General features: G+C 40.5%; 1 protein-coding gene across 7 annotated transcripts in view; it reads left to right on the forward strand.

The window, feature by feature from the left end:
- Positions 1-6,342: 6,342 nt before the first annotated feature.
- KLC1 (kinesin light chain 1) overlaps positions 6,343-22,619 on the forward strand; it is a 47,508-nt gene continuing 31,231 nt past the window's right edge. For 6 of the 7 annotated variants that reach the window (XM_069858877.1, XM_069858881.1, XM_069858879.1 and 3 more), the window contains exons 1-2: positions 18,288-18,345; positions 21,733-21,994. In XM_069858877.1, coding sequence (XP_069714978.1) covers positions 21,734-21,994 — 261 coding nt within the window. In that variant the 5' untranslated portion in view covers positions 18,288-18,345; position 21,733. Of the gene's footprint in view, positions 6,427-18,287; positions 18,346-21,732; positions 21,995-22,619 lie in introns of those variants that run through there. The other variant, XM_069858878.1, reaches the window with a different exon arrangement.

Below are 22,619 nucleotides of genomic sequence, written 5' to 3' on the forward strand. Positions count from 1 at the left end.
GTGGAATGCTATCTTTCTTCATTGATTAGCACTAAAAGTCATGCAGAGTGAATATGGAGAAGAGTCTTCCCTGGCTAGAAAGGTGCTGGTAGGTAACTATCAGCTGACTACAGAACAAGGAAGCAAGTAAGGAAGAAAGCTGCTCATTCTTTCAGTGAAATGAGAAGGAAAGAAGGAACAGAAATTGCTGACTGAGTGGTGTAAATATGTATCAGTGAGGGCATTCCCTTGTAGAGGTGAGAACCTACTCCATGAAGGCAGAGTAAAGATACAAGTGTAATTATCTTCATAATCTTTTGCAAACCCTTAACCTACTGGAAATTTTGATGCTTAAAAGTGGGATCTTGGAAAATACTGACAATTTCTGTAAATTCATAGGGTATTATAGTTTATCAAAGGATGTAATTCTTAGCTCCTTGATCACTTACTACTTTGAAGATCACAGTGGAAATTGGGATATACCAATAAAGCTGTGTTGCTGAAATTGTGTAGTAGTTTTCTTTATGTTCTCACTAGTATTGACCTGCAAATTCTCCAACAGTTTCTAGCTTTCCAGTGGTTGCTTTAACTGTATTACCTGAGGTTTTTCATAATAGAACTATTTTAAAGCTACCTCAGTGGGCTGCTTAAAACCTTTCAGTATCTTCTGTGCTTTAACAATAGCACTGCTCTGTAATAGCTGGGAGATGAAAAGGACTCTGGTTAACAAAATGTTAATGTCCACAGAAGCATCCTGCTCTGTTCAGAAAAAAGGAACAGAAATAAACTAATGAAATGGCCTGTTAAGAGTTGAATTAACACTGCATGCTTTATTTCCTTGTTTTCTCTCTGTTGATAGAAAATGGCAGGGAAAAGCACACTGGCTTTCATCTGTTACAGCTTTCTAGAAATCCTTGTGACACTGAAAAAGGAAAATTCACTTGCATGCAAATAAAGCTTATTGACGTCGGAAGCGGGATCATGATCAGTGTTTATTTGACTCAGTACTTTAATGCCATGGCCAACAGTGGGTTCCCAATGGTAAGTTCAGGCTTCTTAACTATGGCAATGAGTCACATCGAACAAAATACAGTCCTTTTAATCCAAAGTGCCTGGACTCTCTGATGACAAGATAGCTCTGCATGCAGTAATTGTACATATGCACAAAGGACTTGGGCTAAAATTGTGTCTGGGACTGCGTACTTGACGCTTTTGACTCTTGAGCACTGAGTTTTATGTTTCCTGTTTGCCATGAAGGACTTTCTTGTAGGAAACATAAACTAAAAGCATATGCAACCATCAAGTGATTGTGATGAAAAGCCAGACAGGTTTCTGAATCTGGCCTTTCAATATTTATTATTGCCAGGATGCTTTTAAACAGCACTTTAGCAGCGGCTGAAATTATTCCAATGTAGCACTTTATTGTAGCACATATTTATAAAATGAAGTCATAGGATTTATAGACTGTAGGACTGGATTTAAAATAACTTCTGTCTCTTTTGGAGGAAAGATCCTCTAAGCCAGAAGGATTATTTTTTTGAGTATCAATGGTAAAATAAAATGACCCACACTTCTTAAATGAAGTGAACCTGAATATCTTCATAAAGGCTTGCTCTATTTATGGATGTCAGTCAAACAGAATCTCAGTTTACTACGTGTATTTCTCATACTGTTGCACCTCAAAAACCTAAGAGCTTTGTGCTGTATTAGTTGAATTGTTTGCTTTTTTCCTCTCCCACTGTGAATTACAAACCTCCGTCTCTCTTCTGGGAGGGGAGGGAGATGGGTATGTTGAGAATAAAGAATCCAGCATTGTAAATAATGTGGTTTGGGGTTTTAATATCCACTCAGATGTCTGCAGACAAACAACGGTGACCTCGTTGGTGGGAGACAAAGAATATTTTAGAGACAGCATGTCTAGATTGCTTCATTCTAAAGCAGGGCATATAGCATAACTAGTTCCCTAAGAGAAGATGGAAATGTGGGCATAGTTTTTACTGCTTGATGAACTTGGATAATTTTTATGTAGATGGGACAGGAAAAACAAGATCCAAAGGGAGAGGAACTCTTAGGATATTTCAAGTCAATCAGAAGCTTGAGGAAGAAGCATGATCATCAAGTCTCTTCTGTGTACACTCTTCTTCTGTGTGCCATAAACAGAGGGGAGTAATACTGCTCTTTAGCTCCATTGAGCTAATCAGCCTTCCTGCAGGAGGGAGCTTATAGTGTGTGCTGCTTATGTGGGAAATTGCCAGCGTGCACATACTTGATTAGCCAGCGTATTATCAATCCGGGTTATAGCTGGAGCAGTTGCTTTGTTCAGAGATGCTCAGGTCCCTCGGGTAAGCAGCTAATTGCAGGAAACCTTTTAAAGCAAATGTGTGATAGGCAGAAAGCAATGAATGTTGTTTATTCAAATGACAGGAGTGGTTCCTTTGAATCAGTTCTCTTGCATAATTATGTAATTAGGGCAAGTTCTATTTTTAATTAAATCTCTTGCATATTCATGACAATTCTCTGAACCTGTGGACCAATTGGCGTGACTCTTACTTTTAAAATGTAGTTTGTATAAAGGAATGCCCTTCAGTCTTTTCTCCCCTTACATATTACTGTACAAACACATATTTCACATATTATACATCACTAGCCTGTATTGCGTATCAGAACTGCAATATAATGTAAATCATTAATATAAAATTACCAGAGAAATGTTTTAAATGGAGATGAAGAACACAAAAAGATGTTGCTCTGAAATACTAATACCACAGTTGTTTTGTTGGACAGCTTGACTTGTGTAAGATATCAATCAGTGAGCGGTATGCAGAAAGCATACTTCAGCGCTCTCAGCTTTTCAAATCCAACAGTGACTCTCCGTATTTGCAGTCTGCAGACAATCCATGTTCCCCAACTTTGTTTTGTTTCTTGTGGGCTTCTTGCGACTCTCCCTTTTCTTCTGCCTCTTTGACAACAGCATCAGCTTTGATTCCTCTTCCATCTTGCTGCTTCATCTTAGGATTCTTGTTTTCCTACCTGGCTGTTCTCATCTCTGCCTTTTTGTAGATTTGCTCAACGTCTTAGGTGAGGGCAAACAGATGTAAGCTCTGCTTTCCTTGGGTATTTTAGCTATTGGTATTTAGGTGAGGGTACACATTTTGATTTACACTATGTCTCCATGTTTCCATTAGCTTATGATTCGTATCTTATAGATATTGCAGGAGTTACATAGGTAGTTGGACTAGATGATCACTGTAGGTCTCGTCCAACTGAACTATTCCATTCTATTTTACCTGGAGCTTGGATGATAATGCACCATAGTATCCTGCCTATTAGTTCTTTCATGAAGTTAGGCTGTCGCTGTTCCCTGATGATTTCCAATGTACATTTTATTACTTTGCTATATTTAACTGGTGTTGGGAGGTTTTTTTATCTCAGACTTCAATTCCTTCAATCTTTCATTTCTGGGATTAATTTCTACCATGGGGAATGTAACGCAACATGAAAAAAATACTGTGACTATTTATTCTCTAGTGAGAGTGAGAATGAAATTAGAAGCTGCAAGAAAATAGTTGTTGTGACCAGTGCCACTCAGTTCTCATAGAATTCTTATTTTTCACCTGTAAACCTGTAAAAGAGGAGGGATCTTTCACTCAAGTTTGATATGGAACAAAGACTAGGACATTAGCTTACATTAACAGCACATAATTAACACAAAGGGGAGACCCAGCCTTCACCACAGAATTCGTACTTCAGCCTCAGTTTCCCCTGTGTGACTTGCACTGTGAGCTGTCTGCATGCTGTAGAGCTTTTTGTGTGCATTTGTTCAACCAATTAGAATACAATTGTTTAGGTTAAAAGACCTTTAAGATCATCGAGTCCAACAGTAAATCTAACACTGCCAAGCCCACCACCAAACCACATCTGTGAGCACCACATCTACATGTCTTTGGAGCACCTCCAGGGATGGTGACTCAATCACTTCCCTGGCAGCTTGTTCCAATGCCAGACAACCGTTTCAGTGCAGCAATATTTCCCAATACCCAATTTTAAACCTCCCAGGTGCAACATATCTTCTGATCCTATTTCTTATTATTTGGGAGATGAGACTGGGAGGTTGTAGTGATGTAGGTGTTGTACACAGCGACAAGGTTTCCCCTCAGCCTCCTTTTTTCCAGACTAAACAAGCTCAGATTCCTGAGCCACTCCTCACAAGAGGGGATCATCAGCTTGACCAGTCCTACTGCCAGCCTGCTTACAGAAACAAAATCCTGAGTTTCCTTCCAGGACACTCAGCACAACCAAAAAGAAAAGCACCTACAGTGGTCCCCCACTCCGGAGCAAAAACCACCTCAGTGCCACTGGAGGGTGCCTGGAGGGAATACTGGGTTGTGCTCTCCACTGAGGCACGTTATGGGCAGACAACACCTCAATGAGGTTCAGCATGGCCTCTGTCTGTCCCCCAGGGACAGGCAGCCTGGGAGGGGACAGTCAGTGTGGGACCTGAAGGAATTCATCAACCAGCTGCTGTCCTCCTTCCTCTCTGTCCCTTGGCTGAGGGGAAGCAGCAGGGGAGTGTGGTGTGCTTTTCACCTCGAATCCTGTGTTCAGTTTTGGGCCCCTCACTACGAGGAGGACATTGAGGTCCTGGAGCGTGTCCAGAAAACTTGTGAAGGGGCTGGAGAACAAGCCTTATGAGAAGCAGCTGAGGGTTGTTTAGCCTGGTGAAGAGGAGGCTGAGGAGAGACCTTATCACTGTCTACAACTATTTGAAAGGTCACAGAGACATGGGTGCTGGTCTCTTCTCCCAAGTGATAGGCACTAGGATGAGAGGAAATGACCTCAAGTTGTGCCAGGGGAGATTCAGGTTAGACATTAGCAAGGATTTCTTCACTTGAAGGGGTTATCAGGCACTAGAACAGGCTGACCAAGGAGGTGGTTGAGTCACCATCCCTGGTGGCATTTAAAAGACAGGTAGAATCATAGAATCATAGAATCATAGACTCATAGGAAGGTTTGGGTTGGAAGGGACCTTAAAGTCCATCCAGTTCCAACCCCCCTGCCATGGTCAGGGACACCTCCCACTAGATCAGGCTGCCCAAGGCCCCATCCAACCTGGCCTTGGACACCTCTAGGGATGGGGCAGCCACAACTTCTCAGGGCAACCTGTGGCAGTGCCTCACCACCCTCATAGTGAAGAATTTCTTCCTAACGTCTAATCTTAATCTTCACTCCTCCAATTTAAAGCCATTCCCCCTTGTACTACCACTCTATGCCCTTGTAAACAGTCCCCTCTCCCCAGCTTTCTTGTAGTCCCTTCAGGTACTGAAAGCTGATCTCAGGTCTCCCCAGAGCCTTCTGATGGCTTCATACACCAGGGGTAGGCTTGGTGTCCTAGATTGGAGGATAGGGGGATCGTCATAGATTGGGGGATGGGGGATATCACAAATAGGGGTTAGGGATGGCGTCATAGATTGGTGGGGTTGGGGGAGTGTCATAGATTGGGGATAGGGATGGTGTCATAAATTAGGGGGTAGGGAAGGTGTCATAGATTGAGGGGGGAGGGCATCATAGACTGGGGGATAAGGATGGTGTCATAAATTAGGGGGTAGGGAAGGTGTCATAGATTGAGGGGGGAGGGCATCATAGACTGGGGGATAAGGATGGTGTCATACATTGTGGGGTAGGGATGGTGCCATATATGGGGGGGTAGGGAGGCGTCATAGATTGGAGGGGCTGGGGGAGTGTCATAGTTTGGGGGTAGGGATGTCATCATAGATTGGGGAATATGGATGGTATCATAGATTGGGGGGGAGGGTGTTATAGTTTGGGGGAGGAGAGGGCGTCACAGACTGGGGGATGAGGATGGTGTCATAGATTGGGGGATAGGGACGGTGTCGTAAAATGGGGGGAGGGATGGTGTCATAGATAGGAGGTAGGGAGGTGTCATAGATAGTAGGGCTTGGGGGAGTGTCATAGATTGGGGGTAGGGATGGTGTTATAAATTGATAGATTGGGGGGAGGGCATCACAGACTGGGAGATAAGGATGGTGTCATAGATTGGGGGGGTGGGGGCGTAATGAATTGGAGGTCGAGGAGGGCGTCACGAACTGGGGGCAGGGCTGGTGTCAAAGCTGGATCGGGGCGGGGCTGGTGCCCGGGGCCGGGTCGGGCTGTGCCCGCGAGGCCCAGCGGGAGGAGGCGCGGCCGCTGTCTCTGTCGCGGGGCGGTGGCGGCGGTGTCCCCGCCCGCTTCCCGAGCTCCGCAGGGTAAACGCTGCCGGCGCCGCGCTGCCCACCCGCATCCTTCCTTCCGTCCTCCTTCCCCGCACCCACCCTCAAACAAACAGCCCTTTCCCTCCCTCCCTCCCTCCGTCCCGCCCATCGCCGCAGCCTCCGCCCTCCCCGCCCGGGCCGGGGCTGCGCGCATCGCCCGAGCCTGCAACGCCGAGCGGTGAGCGGGGACCGGGGATGCTGGCGGGGACGGGGCTGTCGCCGTTTCGCCTTTTTAACGCGAACGACAAAAGGCTGCGCGGGGCGGCGGCGCCGCTGACAGCGGGACCCTCCCGGAGTTGGGGGTGGGGGGGAAAGAGGGGGGATGGTTCTTGGTGTTTTGTGTAAAGGCTCTGCTGTCACCGCGGGGAGGAGGAAATCCCCCCGGGGACGGGGATCGGCCTGGCCTGGCCCTCTTTTTCCTTCCCCGGCTCCGGGCGGTGCCCGGGGAGGGTCCGTGGGCAGCGCCCTGGCGCGTCAGCACAGCCCCGGCTCCCCCCCGGCTCCCCCCGCTCCCCCTCGCCTCGGCCTGGCTCCATTTCTGCTTCCCCCCCTCTTCCTGCTTCACCTCCTTTTTCCGTCCCCCCTCCTTTTCCCGCACCCCTCCTTTCCGTTCCCCCCGCCTCCCCCCCTTTCCGTTCCTCCCCCTTTTCCTTCCTCCCCTTTCTGTTCCCCCTACTTCCCTCCGCCTGCCCCTCCTTCCTCCTTCCCACCCTTTCAGCCCCCCCTTTTCCGTCCCCTTTCCCTTTTCGTTCCCCCCTACTTCCCCCTCCTTTCCTTCCTCCCTCCCCTCCTTTCCTTCCTCCCTCCCCTCCTTTCCTTCCTCCCTCCCCCCCTTTCCTACTTCCCCTCCCACTCTCCCCCCTCTGCTCCCCACTCCCCCTCCCCAATTCCCTCCTGTCTCCCTCTGCTCTCCCCAGGCTCTCCCCGCCGCCCTCTGTGTCACCCCTCATCCTTGGCAGGGGGGCTTATTCAGAAGCGGGGAGGGAAGAGCTGGGGTCCGCTCTGCGAATAGTGGCTGGATTTATGGGTGTAGCAGGTCACTGACTGCACTGTAGTCGGAGGCGATTCCAGACTTGGGGCTTGGCCAGGTTTCTTACACCAATTTTATAAGAAAAGCCTCGGTTAGGAACGCATTATCCTAGCAAAATGACGTGAATACATCACTAACTTGGTAACGGTACCTTTAGGGCAGAGATTAATTAGAAACACTTAAAAATCTTACTCGTTGTGGCTTCGTGTTTCTCATATTTTTTGATAAGATGGTGCTTGATTTGTAGATCTGCATAGCAGTTGTCTGTCATCAAAGAAGGAACTTCTTGATTCCTTTTTCTGTGTTCTAAGTATTTTGCAAAGTACTTTAATGACCAAATGTGACATCACCCGCTGTAATGTCAGTGCCTGGATTTTTGGAGGCTACTAAATCGATGATTGTCCTTCTGCTCTTCTTTTTTTTTTTCCTGTTAATGATTTCCATTAGTGTATATGGCTTAAATGTAGCAGCAGCATTCAAATACTGCACATGGAATCAAGGCGTGGATGTATCGGCAATATTCAAGTACTCCACATGGAATCAGAATATGGAATGGCAAAATAAAAACAGCTAGAAAAAAGTGAATATTCTTATAGTTTGCTTTGAATAGCAAAATGGTGAGCAAATGTTGTCTGTGATATAAAATACTTCTCACAGCTGTACGTGAATAGTCTTCATTTTATGTGTTTTTAAGAGTCATTTTAGTGGTGCAATTGGCGGAAGGTTTAGTAACAATTACTCTGGAAGTAGTTGTCTCTCTCGCTTCCACTTTTGTATCTGCGCTTCATCTAAATAGGAAATTTATGCCCAAGGAGTGTGCATTGGAAGTTAAAAAGGAACCTTCGAGATTGAGACAGTTTAGCATTTTAATTTAAAAAACCAAAAACACAACCAACAAAGAAATGAGAAAAAACAAACAAAAAACCCCCAGAAAGCAGCCCCGTTTTGAATGCACAGCTGCTTTCAGACATTTTTGGAAAATAGCTTTTTTTTTAATTGACTATGAATTCCAAAGCTTCAGCGAAACACGGTAGAGGATATTATAACCCTAGGATTATAGATACAATTGAAAGTAACACAGTCAGCGTTTAGTGGCAGCAGAGAGAAAGCTGATCCATCTGGTGATTCTGAGCGGAAGACCTTGCATTTTGGAAGCCACTTGTGCAATTATTTTTGTGTCTATGTGGTTTTAAGAGGACTTTTTTTTTGTTAAGTTAAAACAGTTCTGGAGAGCTCTAGGAGTTCCCTTTAGGTATGTGTTTTATATAATGCAGAACTATGTGGCTAAGTGCAAGGAGTTTAAGCTGTCAGTTCCGGAAACTCGCACAACAATGCAGTATCACTTCTGCATCGCGTTGCAGTTAAAGTTTGGCAGCCTTTCTGTTTCCGAAGGATGGTGATGGAACTGGACAATTCCAGTAATCAGAAATTCTAACAGCAATTTGAGCTTAGAGTTCCTTCACTTTCTAATCAAAGAAAACATGCTATTGTATGTAATTAAAAAAGAGAATAGTTACCCTCCAGACCTCTTGTGAAATATCCCCAATTACTGTTTGTCAAATTATTGTGACATGCTAACAGTGTCTTATTAATGGAAACTGATTTCTGGAAAGCTCTGTGTTTGACAAAAAATGGAATTGCACAGAAAATTGTTAATTGTGTTTGCAGGAGTCCTGAATACAATCTTCTAAATGTTTTTTAACATACAAGAATAAAAATAATACTGTACTGGAACTTTGGGTGTGTTAAGAGCAATTGCTGCTTCTTCTGTCTGTGAAGAACTTCCTGCAGTAATGTCAGAAAACTCTCCCTTGCGTGTTACTCATGCAGCATCCGTGTCTCTCTGTATGGATCTGTATAGGTATATCTGTTTGTGTATACACATGTGCCTACATGTCTCTTATTTAACTGGCAGTTTGGGGAAGTGTTGTAGCCTCCTATTAATTTCTGAGTCCATTTAATACAGCTTCTGTTTCTCTTGAGAGTTGGGCTTGTGCAGTTGCTCTTTCATCTCTTCCTCTCTTTGGCTTCTCTGGCAGACGTGCAATTGGATTTATTCTAGGATTAGTAGCATCTCTTCAGATACATAGCTCATCATCATTTTAAAACTTAATTCAGTGTACAAATACTTGATAAAATGTTTTTATAAGAGGAGTGGAAAATAAGGACATTTGGGTAAATTAATAAATGAAATATACTTCTGTATTTAATGTTGAAGGGCATAAGAGCCCATCGTAGCAATGGGGACGGACATAGTAGGTCTATTTAAATAAAGACCTCTTGTAGTCTGTCTTCCTTCAAGGATATTGTTCTGTATGGACCAATTCCATCATCATGGTAACGAAGTGTCTCATCACCAGCTTTTCTCTTATCCAGCCTGTATAATACATTGTGTTTCCAAAGCATTTTTTAATTGTTTTGTAATAACATTGTATTTACCTTGACCAAAGTTTAGAAAAATGTTTCTTTTCAATGTTAGTTCTCATTTTTCTTAAAATAAAAGCATGGCACATTTAATATTTAATAGCTTATTTGTGGTAACCAAGCGCCAAAGACAGACTGTTCATTCTAAAAAGAAACATTTTTTTACTTCGAAATAGAAGTGATTATAATCCTGAGCCACAGTCAGCTTCAGGTATTTTTGAGGCATTAAGGCTTTCTCAGTAATTTATTTAGTGAAATGTTTTCCTTTCTGAAAGCAGGCTGTAGAAGTAAGTGTGGTTCCTTTGAAAAATTACTTAATCAATAAATGCCTGACCAGAAAAAGCTGCACTAATGCTAGGTTATATTTGCTGAGATGTTTTTGTTGCCTTCATCTTATGGGATTTTAAATTGGGCACTTTGTTAGAGGGTCAGACAGAATTACAGACGCTTTGAGTGATGGAGGAATTATTTCCATAGGGTTTATATGAAGTGCCTTGCAGACATCAGGTGTAAGATGACACTATACTTGTTTTTTTTGTGCTAGACAATGAGTATATTTAATAATGACAAGTCATAGCAAATAGGCCAACATGAGGACTGAGGTTATGTGCTTCCAGTGCCCATAATATACTTGGGAAAGTAAACAAAGGAGTTAATCTTAGAGGACAAACACTAAAGCACCATTAACACTAGATATGCTAATTTCTTATAACGTATAAAGAAAGTTAGTCTCTGATAACTGACAGCTGACTAAATCTGAAGAAGCTAAGAAAATACAGGCAGGCGATAGTATGTGTGTTGGGTTCAAACACCAGTTTGAAGTCCAAACACCAACGAACCTGATCACCCTCCCACAAGTGAGAATTACTTTAAACGGAGAGGATATGTTGTAACTGCTCTGTAGGGTTCTGGTCTGGAACTGTTCTGAAAAACAGAGTGCTAGTGCTTGCTAGGCATCCCTGGAGGCTTAAGAAGTCATGCAGAGGTGACGTAAGGTTTTGTTATGGTGCCGATAGATGTCTTGGCCAGGTGTCCTCATTTTTCAAAGGTTTGTTATCCACCCTGTATCTTTTGAAAAGGCAGGAGGCACCACAGGGTGACTTTGACTCTTCGTCCCAGTAATTTGCCGTTACTTAGTTACATCTCCTTACCATTGTTCAGAAAAAGAGATAAAGGCAAACTAATGATTCGATTACTCTGCTTTTAAGCCTTTCTTATTCAGATGGTATCAATTTCTCTCATAGCATTTTAAGTTGTGTTTATACACTGCATATTGGTTTTAGAGCACACTTTAAAATATTACTGTGTTAAAATACTTGCTTAACTGTAGGAAAAAGAAAAGTTTGGAGTTTATGCAGAGTGCAGGTATGGAGGAATGATGCACAGCACATTTGTGAAAGCAACAGCCAGTGGGGTTTGAATTACAGCGCCTGCTTGGAGTTTGTGTGGCCATTGAATCTTGATCCCCACCCAGTTGTTATGTTAACAAATGGCCTGGAAATATGCTGGCTGATTTTTTTTTTGTGGTGTGTTGTCTTTTTTTTTTTCATTCCCCTTCCTCCGTCTGGCTGCACACGGAGCAATACTTCAAAGTGCATGGTATGTTGCTTTTAGTGAATCAGTTGTTTCAGGGTCTGTTCTGCTGTCCTCAGTGCAAGGTTGCCTTCAAAACAGATTTATCCAAACAAGACGGTTTAAAAAATAATATTTGAAATGTTACTTTTTCCTTCTTTTGAGTCTGTTTTCCAGTTAATGTGAGTTCTTGTTCTGTGTTAGTCCACCAGAAGAGTGGCGTAGTGCAGCAGGATGGTGGGAATGATTATGATGTTGGTGTTACAGCCTGTGTTTCAGGGGTTCCAAAGGAGCAGCCAGTGCCTCAGAACTAACTAAGATAAGCCGTGAGTCTGAGAAAAGGCTGAGAGTGGGCTAAAACTATGGTTCCATCCTCAACATGAGTGTACAGGGTGTTAAGGTGGCAGCATCAGATGCAGGGTTAGGGCTCCTGTACCGCTCTGTACCTCCCGGACTAGTAGAGTGCAAGCCCACCTGTGTAAGCCCTGCAGATTATGGAGTGCTTAACAAGGAAATTATTCCCAACCTTACCCAAAATCAGCTCTCTGAAACAGTGAATGATACAAGTTTTTTTTCTAAACTGTTGCATGATTTGCTACGCTTGCTATGAAATGAAATTTGCAAGGTATGAAGCACTATCAGTGTGGTGATAACAGATGATTTCCATTGGGAGTATAAATTTTGATGTGATATTTAATGGAGTAGAATTAATTCCTTCTCAATACTAAAGATAATGGCTGAACTACTTAATTGTTCAACTCTTTTTTTCTTTAGTCATTTTGGATTAGATTTGCGTTGAATTTATTTTTTTTTTAAATGGAAGGATGAGCAGGGGGAGGCCTAAAGCTTGAAGGAAGACTGCACAGTTTGTGCATCTTAATGTGAATTATTAGATAGCTTCAAAACCAGATTTGAAGATCTGTTAAACATAAAGGCTAGTGTGTGAGGAAGCAATGGTAGTGTATGTTCCTTTTATGTCTGCAGAAGAACTTGCTGGTTTTCTCATTTTAGTTCAAATAACCCTTCTCTTCAATGTCCTCAAGTGTGTAACAGCAACATAATCTTTATTAACAGTAAATTTATCAGCAAAGCTTCCCACATAGATCCAGTAATGAGAGGCAAGATGTCGCCTTCTCTGCCCTTCCTGCCTGCGTTTTTTTTAATGCTTATAGGTACACCATAAAAAGTAGATTTGGTTAAGATTGTGGGTCTGATGTTATTATGTGAAAGCTGATGGGGTTTTTAATGTATTATGGAAATCTGATTTGATGGGAACATTCCTGTGCTTTTACCTAAGTGCTATTTAGGGTTAAGAAAAATAGATAACATAAATGGATGCTTACTTTGATTAGTCAATAAACCAGTTCTTGTCTAAGAATAATGATGCAAAATGAAAGTAGAGCCAAGCTCAAAAAATGTTTTGCCTACTCTATTGGCAGCTTAAAATTACAAAACATGTAACTTTAGAACACTTTGATGTTACTGTTCTTCCCTATTCCAGTCCCAAAGAACGCTCTCACCAGCTAGTGTCAGGCTCTTAAAATTGTCTAACCGAGACTCAGGGTTCGCTGAAGACATGGTTGCACAAGTTGGCAAGCTCACGAGAAGCCGAGTGCCATTTCCACGCAGAAATGAATACTGAGGGTGAAAGCTGTGGAATTTGATAGTGATGATGGATTTCCAATTCAAACTGTCTTGACAGTATTTCTTTAAAAACACAGTCAAAATTTCCTTTCAGTCCACTTAATTTATGAAGCATAATTTGTAACTACCAAATACTAAACTATGATACATTTTTTCAATAATTATCCTTGATTTTCTCTGATGTATCATTGACTCTTGTGATGAGCATCTTTAATAACTGAGGGTGAATATGACTCTTTCAATTATTCAGCTTCTGCCTTCTGAGGCTTTTAAACATGTTTATTCTGTATTTATGTAACTACTTTTAATGCAGTCATGATTGTTTTGTTAAAATGATCCAGTGAGGTAGGCTTTGTGGTCATAAGAACAAGGCAAATCCTATGTGGCCAGACTGGTTGTGTTGATCGTTTAGTGAACAGGCAAAATGCTCTGTTTTCTTGAGGTCTGTTAGTGGCTGCTTAGAAGTATTTATTAGTGCTCACAAGAAACTAAGGAAGGCCAGCTTTGAAGAAGATCAACAGACGCTGTTTGCTGTTGACACAACAGTACAAAAAAAAAAGGGGCAACTCCCTTGCTCTAAGGTGTAGGAGACTTTATGATTTGCAGTTTGTCTTCAGAGGTTGCATGGTCATAACTAAAATTAACAAGCTGACATTACAGCTCTTTGCCCAACACTACCAAACACTGGAAAAGGTTTATGATCAGTTTTATTTTTCTGGAAAAGATTGGGGTTTTGATCTTGCACAGATATGAGGAAATTTAGTAAGTATGTTGTTTCAGATTTAGAAAAAGGAAGGTACCACAAACCTGTAACAGATGATAGTAACTTTGATTAACAAAGGGTTAATAAGCATGTATCTTCTTGAACATAGGGCTTTTTGTGTCGTTCCTCTAGACTTCTAACTAGGTCTACTAAACTGCCTTAGGCACACACCTGTCAGATTTCTCTTGCATTTGCTTCAGCTTTGACAGAGAGTAATCTCAGATGTGATAACAAATGCATGGAAGGATCTTATTTCCATCCAGCTTCATCTGAAACCTGAGATGTGAGAAAGACTTGGGAATGTATACAAAAAATAAATTTTTCTCTTAACATGCTTATGATCCATGTGAACTGATTGTAAGATCCAAACAGATGCTACTTTGCAGCAGAATAATAATCCACTGTGATTTTAGGACATGACACTATTCTGCGTGTTAATTGATATCTATTTTTAGTACTTAAGAAAGGTAAAATAGTGAGTGAGAGAGGCCAGAAGGAGGATGCTTTCCTTTGATTCCTTTCACACAAATAATGGGGGTAGGCATAGTAGCCTGTAGCGGGGTAGCCGTATCATCTGAGAGTCTCTCATCTGCTGCTGTATGTGAGCAGGAAAAATAAGGTGGGATTTGGCTGCAGCCTGCAGCGTCATGGAATTTGAGATATGGTTGAATCTGAAAGAGATTTTGGGAATAGATTGGCAAATCATTTGGGTTATCTGCAGTTAAAAGGATACAGATTTGATGGTATCATGATAATTGAGATGCTAGCTGGTAGCTGGTATTTATTCAGTGGAGTACTGTCAAGAGATTGACACCGTAATGACCTTTACTTTTAGATGAAGAATAACCTGTGTGGTTACAGGGTGTTTTTATGCCACTAAACACTATATAATCTTTTTTAATTGTTTCAGCAAGAAGTCATAATTTTAGTGAAAATTGTTTACTTCCTGCAAGAGAAGGAAGGCTGAAGGCTTAAATTGCTCTGAAGTTGTTTTTTAGCACTTACCCTTGAAATGTGAAAAATTATTTCTATTTTAAAATAGTGTTACGATTATTACTTACAAGAATGCTGATATGATTGCAAGGAAACGGTATATGCTTTATTAGTGTTGATGCAGCATGCTATAGAAATCTCAATAAAAGGACTCTACAGCAGCACAAATCTTCACATCTTGTGCTTTCTCAAAGAGAATTATCAGTATCACCCTTGCCAAAAGTTTTATAGGAGTTATTTTTGCTATCATCTCTTTTATTAGCAAATATAATTTGTTAAGCTGCTTTTCTCCTTACTGATTTTTTAGTTTTTCAAAGATTTCCCCTGAAACGTATGATTTCTTTTTGTAATGGCAGGCTACAATGTTAGAAATTACAATATTTATCAAGGCAGATGTACAGTGGCTGTGTTCTTCAGCTGAACAAGTGCATAGTTCACTTAAACACAGTTTAATGCAGTGGGTGGGCTTGCTAGGATTTTCTAGAGTCTGACGCAGTGTTTTTTCAGAAGGGGATGCTGTTGTGATGTAGAGGTAGAACACCTGGCTGTGCAGCCTCTTCCCGCTGACGCAGCCGTAACAGAAGAGCAACAGCCACACTGTTCTGGTGGAGAGCTCTACCGGTATTCAACTTTGTTGATGTTTTACACTTATTAGTCAAGCTGCCCTGTTGTGGATTTCTTCGGATATTTGTGGATTTACATTTATAAATGCTATACCTTTACAAAGTGTGAGTGTTTGCCCAGCTTGCTTACCAACACAGATGTCTTGTGGTGTTAAGGGTAGCAGTCAAATTGCTAACATGATTCTAAGCCTTTCTTGGGATTTGTGCCCTTGATATTAAATGATTGCAAATGATACTTTTATAGTCTTTACCTGGCATACCTTTTTTCTATACCAAGTGGTAGGGGCGACTTCAGCGTTAGGGTTAGCTCGAAGTTGAAGACTGGTAGGAGGAGGACAGTAAGGTTTTATAAATTCAGGTGCTTACTGGCTGGAAGTTGATAGAAGACCTGGGTCCAAGGGGTTAATTATTTTTCCTAACACCTTGTGTGTGTCCTGAAGGATTTCTCATAGGTTAAAGTTGGCTGCCAGCCATGTGCAACACCATCATCTTACCTGCCCCTGGTCAGTGATTTTCAGCCTCTAGTACCTGCTGCTAATTGCTCTCACTGAGGTATTTTTAAGGTAGCTTGTGTACATGTATGCTAAATTGCGAAGGCAGTGTCTGAGATCATATATTTGGAAACCTGAGGCAGTACAGAAGTGCAGCAGTGTTCTGTTTATAGAACTGGGTCAGCAAATGTAGCTTAAGTCTGACCTCCAAGAAGACACTCTTTGCAGGTACAGGTCAACAGTTTCTGTTCTGTAGGGGATTATACGTGGATTCATGTACAGTATGATGAAAAGGGTGATACATAGCATTGGCAGTTCAGCTGCAGTCGAGAAGAAAAAGCTGCTTGGTTTCTCTTGTGGGGTTAGAGGTGAATGTATTGGAATAAAATTCCTGAGTTCAAAGGATAATTTTAATTAGAAGGAGGGCAAGTCAAGAAGATAAAGATTACGGATTTTGTTATGCTCAGCAATATTACTTTGGGTAGCAGAAATAGCATCACAGGGCAAGAGAAATTACCATCTTAGATTAAAAAATATATATATAAGTAAGCCTTGTTCTTTCAGACTTGTAGATTTCTGACTGTAAACCATAACAGCAATATATTCAAACTGGAGAGTTTTCTATCCCAGTTCTTTCTAAGTATATAGGCATCTGTGGGTGATTCATCCTTGCCATTTCTGACTAGCGTGTGTCGCTGAGCTGCCTTGTTAGGATGGGGTGCAGTTCACATCGTGTTTGACACGCTCCTTGTGTCCCTTGGCAGGCTGCTTTGCATCTCTTCCCTTTGTCAGTGATTTTCTTTTTGTGCTCAGAAGGCCTGTGATCTTTTGAGGACTGTTTGAGCGGGCGGTTTTCCATGTTATGAAGATTAGCAGTTAAAGCAGCTCATAGTATTTCAAGATGGTGTGTTCCGTGATGTAATGAGATGTGTTCTTGGTCTGAGCAGGGAATTAATGACTCGTAATTTGTAGCTAATACAGAATGAAGCAAGTGCATGCCAGATGTAGGAGGCTGAGTGTTGCCATTTAATTAAGGAGAAACTAGTGAAATCAGGGTTAAAAGCCCTGAACAGGCTGATTATTGTTGCAAAACAGTGAACTGATAATGTCCGTATTGGAGATAGAAAAAGCTCAAAATAGCATATACAATATCTTTGTGCAGTTTGCAGTGTTTGTAGATGACAGCATGGGCAGACTCATTATTCCATAATTTTCAGCTATCCTATCTGCTATCTGTATATTCACAGGAAAAAGTTCAGGGAGAATTTGACTTCTCTCAACAGTTCAGAGACTTTGTGGGGTTTTTTGTTTTGTTTTATTTGCCTTTGAAATTGTATTTTCAATTGTGTTTTAAAACAGTAATGATCAGACACTGGCTACATTACAAAATTTATCTTCCAAGATTTTAGTACTTGAAGCTTGACTATTAAATTCTGAAAATATCAAAATACCAGTACTGAGAAAGAGAACTCTTGCAGATACATAACAAGAAAATAAAAAATGAGAACTATAATTTATTTGTTTGTTTATTTGTCTTTGAGGCCTATGTTAATCTTTGTAAAGGAAAAAACCTTGCAGGTTTCTTAGGAAAATGTTCTTCCTTGATAAGTTTTCCTGTACAAAGATGGATTCATATAACTATGTGTTTTTGTTCAAGAATTTTTTGAGATGTTCTGCAGGGAAATGGCACTTTTTTTAAAGTAGCTGAGTAGGAAAAGCTATTTATGTTTAAGAGATGCTTAAATACCAGCTGAAGAGCTTAAGTTGCTGGCTCTGATGTGTGTGTGTCTGTAGGAGAATTTAGGCACAAATTATAAAGTCAGCATTATCAGTGCAGTTGGTTTTAAAGTTTTACGTATAACAAAATGCTTAAACTGATTAAAGATAGTGCAGCTGTTTAAATCATTTGTATATGATGAGATTATCCCAGCATTTATATGACTGAAAGACGAGACACTTGGTGCTGTTTTCTCTGTATTTTCTTTGGTTCAGATTCGTGTTATTCACAATGCATTTCTTTGATTGGAGTTCATGTTATAAAATGCTGCAAAAATTTCTTTAGCAGGTGTCGTAGGACTTCATGTTGATCTCTCCAGGTTCATTACTTTTTTTGTGTTTGAAGAAAATTGCTTGTTTTTTTTTAAAGTGTTGGAAAGCATTAACTGACTTTAGCATGGTCTATGTAGTGACAAATTAACCAGGAGGGTAATACTCAAGATCTACACAGGCACATATTTAATACAATACATGAATTGCTTGAGCCAGCTCTAACTAGTCTATAACTCTGGCTTCATTGTGTATTTTTTTCTCTCATCCAAAGTTCTGTTTTCCTTGTGCATCTTAACTTTGTTTTCAATTGTAAACTGAATTAAGAAACAGTATTTGAGTCTAAAATTCCTGACCTGTAACAGGTAAAATCTGCAGTGTGGTGGAGTGTATACAGGATAAAACTGACAGGAGCTTGAGAAGCCCTGAACTATGCCCTCTTTTTTTCTGTAGGGAAAAAATAGAGGAAGAAAGAATTAACATTTTTGAGAAGTGACAATAGAAAGACATGGTAGGTTTTCTTTCTTTTCTTCTGTATGCCTGCATGTCTGCTTCCTGCACATGAACTGAATCTTTTCTTATAGAATCATACAAGTTTTGCTTCCTGGATGGGGTTTGCTGCTTCAGGGTATGCAGAACTAATTGAATGATTGTGTATTCAAATATGGTCGTGTTTGATGCATAGGTAATGCCCTTTTTCAAGATATTTTTGAGATGATCTGCAGGGAAATGACACTTTAAGAAAGTAGATAAGTAGGAAAAGCTATTTATGTTTCATAGATCCCTAAATATAGGGGCTGGAGAGCTCATAATTTAAAGTGTCATGGAAAAAGCACCATACCACCATGCTACTCATAAATAAAAATCTAATATCTTTTTAATCTCATTTTACAAAGAATCAGATCCGATAGCATGACAGGTGACGTATTTGTTATCCTCCCCATTTCTGAATTATTCTCCCAAGCACAATCTAATAAAACTCTGAACAACGTTGTCCAAATTTTCTGTAGTGTTTTATACAGAGATCACTAAAACAGACACCTTACAAAGCCTATGCAGAAGGATTTATTCCTTTCTTGTCAGTGGGAGAGATTAGGATTCTGAGAATTTTCTCTAGAGGAGACTTGTGGATCCCTCTCACAGGCTACATGAGCCTTCAAATCGATGTCTTGATTTAGCCTTTGCCTTGGCACCTGCGCTGATACAGTTGCCTGTGCTGGTAGCTCTGAGGCAGTGAAAGCTTGCAGCTACCTTGGGTTTAGGATGACGTGGCTTAAAAAACTGGCGCACCAGGCTGAGCCAAGAAGCATGGATTTGGAAAGCACTGCTGCTGTGCTGGGCTTTATGTTTGTGCCCCGTTGGGATTAAACATGCTTTTCCTTTCTTCGAAAGCTCCTGTGCTGGCTTAGCCTTCCTTGTTTGCATCTTCAGCGTATCCAGCCAGAGCTGTGGGCCTGGTTCTATGTTTGACCTGACAGCCTTTTTTTCCTTATAGCAACAAATCAATGTCCATTTCATGCCTTAGATGTGTCGTTTGGCTGGGTTTCATATGCTGGATAGGTATTGCACAGACTTTATTCTTTTTGCATGAAAGCATGACCAGGGTGGTGCCTAATGTAGTTTTTGGTATTACTTCCTCCATTTTATTTATTCTCTTTTGTAACAGTGAATTTATCTATTATTTTTGTTCATTTATCTGTATTCATCACCTATAATTCATTTAACTTCTGCTGTGGTGGTTATAGTGTGCAATGTTTTTAAACAGCATCTGTGCATCCCTTGCATGCGTGTACTCGCCTGCCTTCCATCCTTGGAGTAGAAGGACTGCAAAATGCTGAGCACACAGAAGGAATGGCTGTGCCTGTTTGGATGAGGCAGAGCAGGCAAATGATTACATATTTGTTTTGGAATATTTTGGAAAAGCTCTAGGTATTTAAAAATTACATTTCTCAGAACTTGTCTAGCACAAAATGGAAGGCCCAATTCATTCGCTGTCCGCTGCTGGGTTTATTTCTTTATGATCAGAGATTTGGTTCTTTGCATTCAGGATAGAAATTGTTAATTGAAGGCATGAAAGCATGCTGAAGCTAATTAGGGATGAGTTATATGCTGAAGTTATCATAATTCATAACAATTTCTTATTTGCATGTGCATTTTGGAAGCACTTATTTGCAAACCTGGCTCACAGTAAATTGCAGTTCATTTTTATACACAGTTTTAGCGACTGTGTGCTTTTAAAATGTCATTTAAGCATTCTTGGTGATGCTTCTCAGGTTATAAATAGGAAATGTTTAAATACCATTCTGCTCATCAGGTTCGAGTGAGTTGATTTCTGATGCTGTGCTAGATTAGACGTTTTATACAGATTTATATACTCTGTGTTACATGTGTTTGTGAATATGAAGTTCTGGTATTCAGTTATTGTAAAACCAAATTCACTGCTTCCAAAATTATCTGTGTCTTCAGACAACAGATTATTACAAAATAAACCAGTGTACAGCTCTTTTAAGATGAATGAGTGTGCCTTTTAGGTGTTGCATTGCAGGAGATCATAACAGAGAGGGTAATTTGATTGTATATATACAGAAAGAGCAACCTTTTTTATGTAATAGAAGCGTATAAGAGTATGTCCCTTGGCTGTTGTCATGAGGTGGTGCATATATGCATGTTTCTTACAGCACTATTATTCAAGATTTAAGTGGTTGTAATTTTTTTTCCTTTATTCTAAAACTGGACTTGTTTCTGTACGAAGTTTTAATACAGTTTAGGTATTCATTTTAAATGTTAGTATATTGAAGCTTCCTCAAGTGCCTTCTCATAGATGTGATAATTTATTGCTTTCAAAAAATCTTTCCTACTTTATTCTGATTTATGCTTCCTGGTTCTCTTGAAGATATAAATATGGAGCAATTCCTCGATACTTTATTTTAATTTTAGAATGGTTTTCTGCTGATATTTTTAAAGGATCAAATGATTTTTGTGTCTTTTATTTGTATGCTTATTTGTCACTTCCATAACAGCATGTGGGATAATTGAGTTACCCAAGTTTCTAAACTTGTTTGGATCTTCATTTGCATTTGGTAGAGGTGTTTACAAATATCCAGAAATTTGCTAGACTTAATGTAGTGCAGGAAGTACTGACAAAATAGCACAGTGAAATCTTTTCTGCAAGGGTTTTCATATACAAACCATTTCTTCTGGCATGAGACAGCTGTTGCAGCTTCACCAAAACAGCTGCATCTAGATCTGTCGGCAGTCAAACGTCTGTATGTGACTGTAGAGTTACAGTAATGCATGTGAAGTGATCTCAGATAGCAGTTGTTATTTTCAAGATACGTAGTGATAACGGCTTTTGTAGCGCTTGGGAAAGGGTGAGGATGGTGTTTCCTTCTTACTGTGAAAGGGTGATTTTTCTCATGACCAACTGATTGATCAACCCTTTTACAGGGTTGGATGATATTTCTTCAAGTTCTCCAAGCTCATTTTTATGAGTATTTGTAAAGATAGTTGCAGATCAGTGGCACCTGCAAATAGCTATATTTATTTTAGCACCAGCTGCTTTGCTTTTGCATAAACCAGACTCCTTGGGATGCAGCCCTGTTCTTCCACGTTCATTAGAAATTCTTCTGCCATGTTGTAGTATTTTATTTTCTGTTGTTGTTTGGCTTATGAATTAGTGTTAATACTAAATCTGGAAATAGAAACTGAAAATCTTTAAACACCGTTCAAACCCAGGACTAAAAACATTGTAAAAGTTGTGCACAGATATAATTGCATTCTGAATATACACTTCAAATCTTTATTTTTTAATGACTCCTTAAAGGAAAGCTTTATTGGGTTATAGAGAATTGCTTATTTTATTTTTGCTTTTGGATTAACTAGTGTACTTGTTTTTCAGAATGTATGAAAACATGTCCACGATGGTGTATTTAAAGGAAGAGAAGTTGGAGAAGCTTACTCAAGATGAAATCATTGCCAAAACTAAGCAAGTGATTAACGGACTAGAGGCACTGAGGAATGAACACAATTCAATTTTACAGAGCTTACTTGAAACACTGAAATGTCTGAAGAAAGATGATGAAACTAACCTGGTTGAAGAAAAATCAAACATGATTCGAAAGTCACTGGAGTCACTGGAGCTTGGCCTTAGTGAAGCACAGGTAAAATTGCAGTAGAAATAATGCATTTCAGACTTGCAATGCCTTAACATTTGCCTCGCTGAGCATTAGTAATGTGCTGGGACGTGTATGTTGTTACTGTATGTTAAGGGAAAGGGCTGGTGTAATTAATAGAGGTAGACATTGTCCATCTTGCTGTGTTACAGAACTAACTATGTATTCAGTATTAAAGCACTGAAGCTCATAACTGAACTCCATTTCAGTGAGACAGCTGCTATTTTCAGTTTAGACTTTTCCACAGCATTAGGCAGGTAATGTTAGAACAGCTCAAGAACTGAGCATTGGCATCTTAACTCTGAATTAGTGCATAGAGAGGTCTCACAGACACACAAGTAAATGAATTTGCTCCGCCGTTTGAGCTCTACCATAATCTTACATTCATGTTTATATTCCCTTGATTCTGACATTCTTTATAGTAGCTCATGCTGCTCCTGGGGCTTAAGAATCTCTAATGTTGGTTGAACTTATCACCAAACCAAAATTGAATCTAGAAACATCTTAAAGTTAAGGATTGGGTATTGATACAGAACCTGAACGGCTTTCACTGATGTGTTAAAGAAAGGACTCTGAGCTAATTTCTGTGAACTGTCTCAGTTGGTGAAGGTAT

The sequence above is a fragment of the Phaenicophaeus curvirostris genome, chromosome 5 (genome assembly GCF_032191515.1).
Source record: "Phaenicophaeus curvirostris isolate KB17595 chromosome 5, BPBGC_Pcur_1.0, whole genome shotgun sequence".
Classification (NCBI taxonomy): Eukaryota; Metazoa; Chordata; class Aves; order Cuculiformes; family Cuculidae; genus Phaenicophaeus; species Phaenicophaeus curvirostris.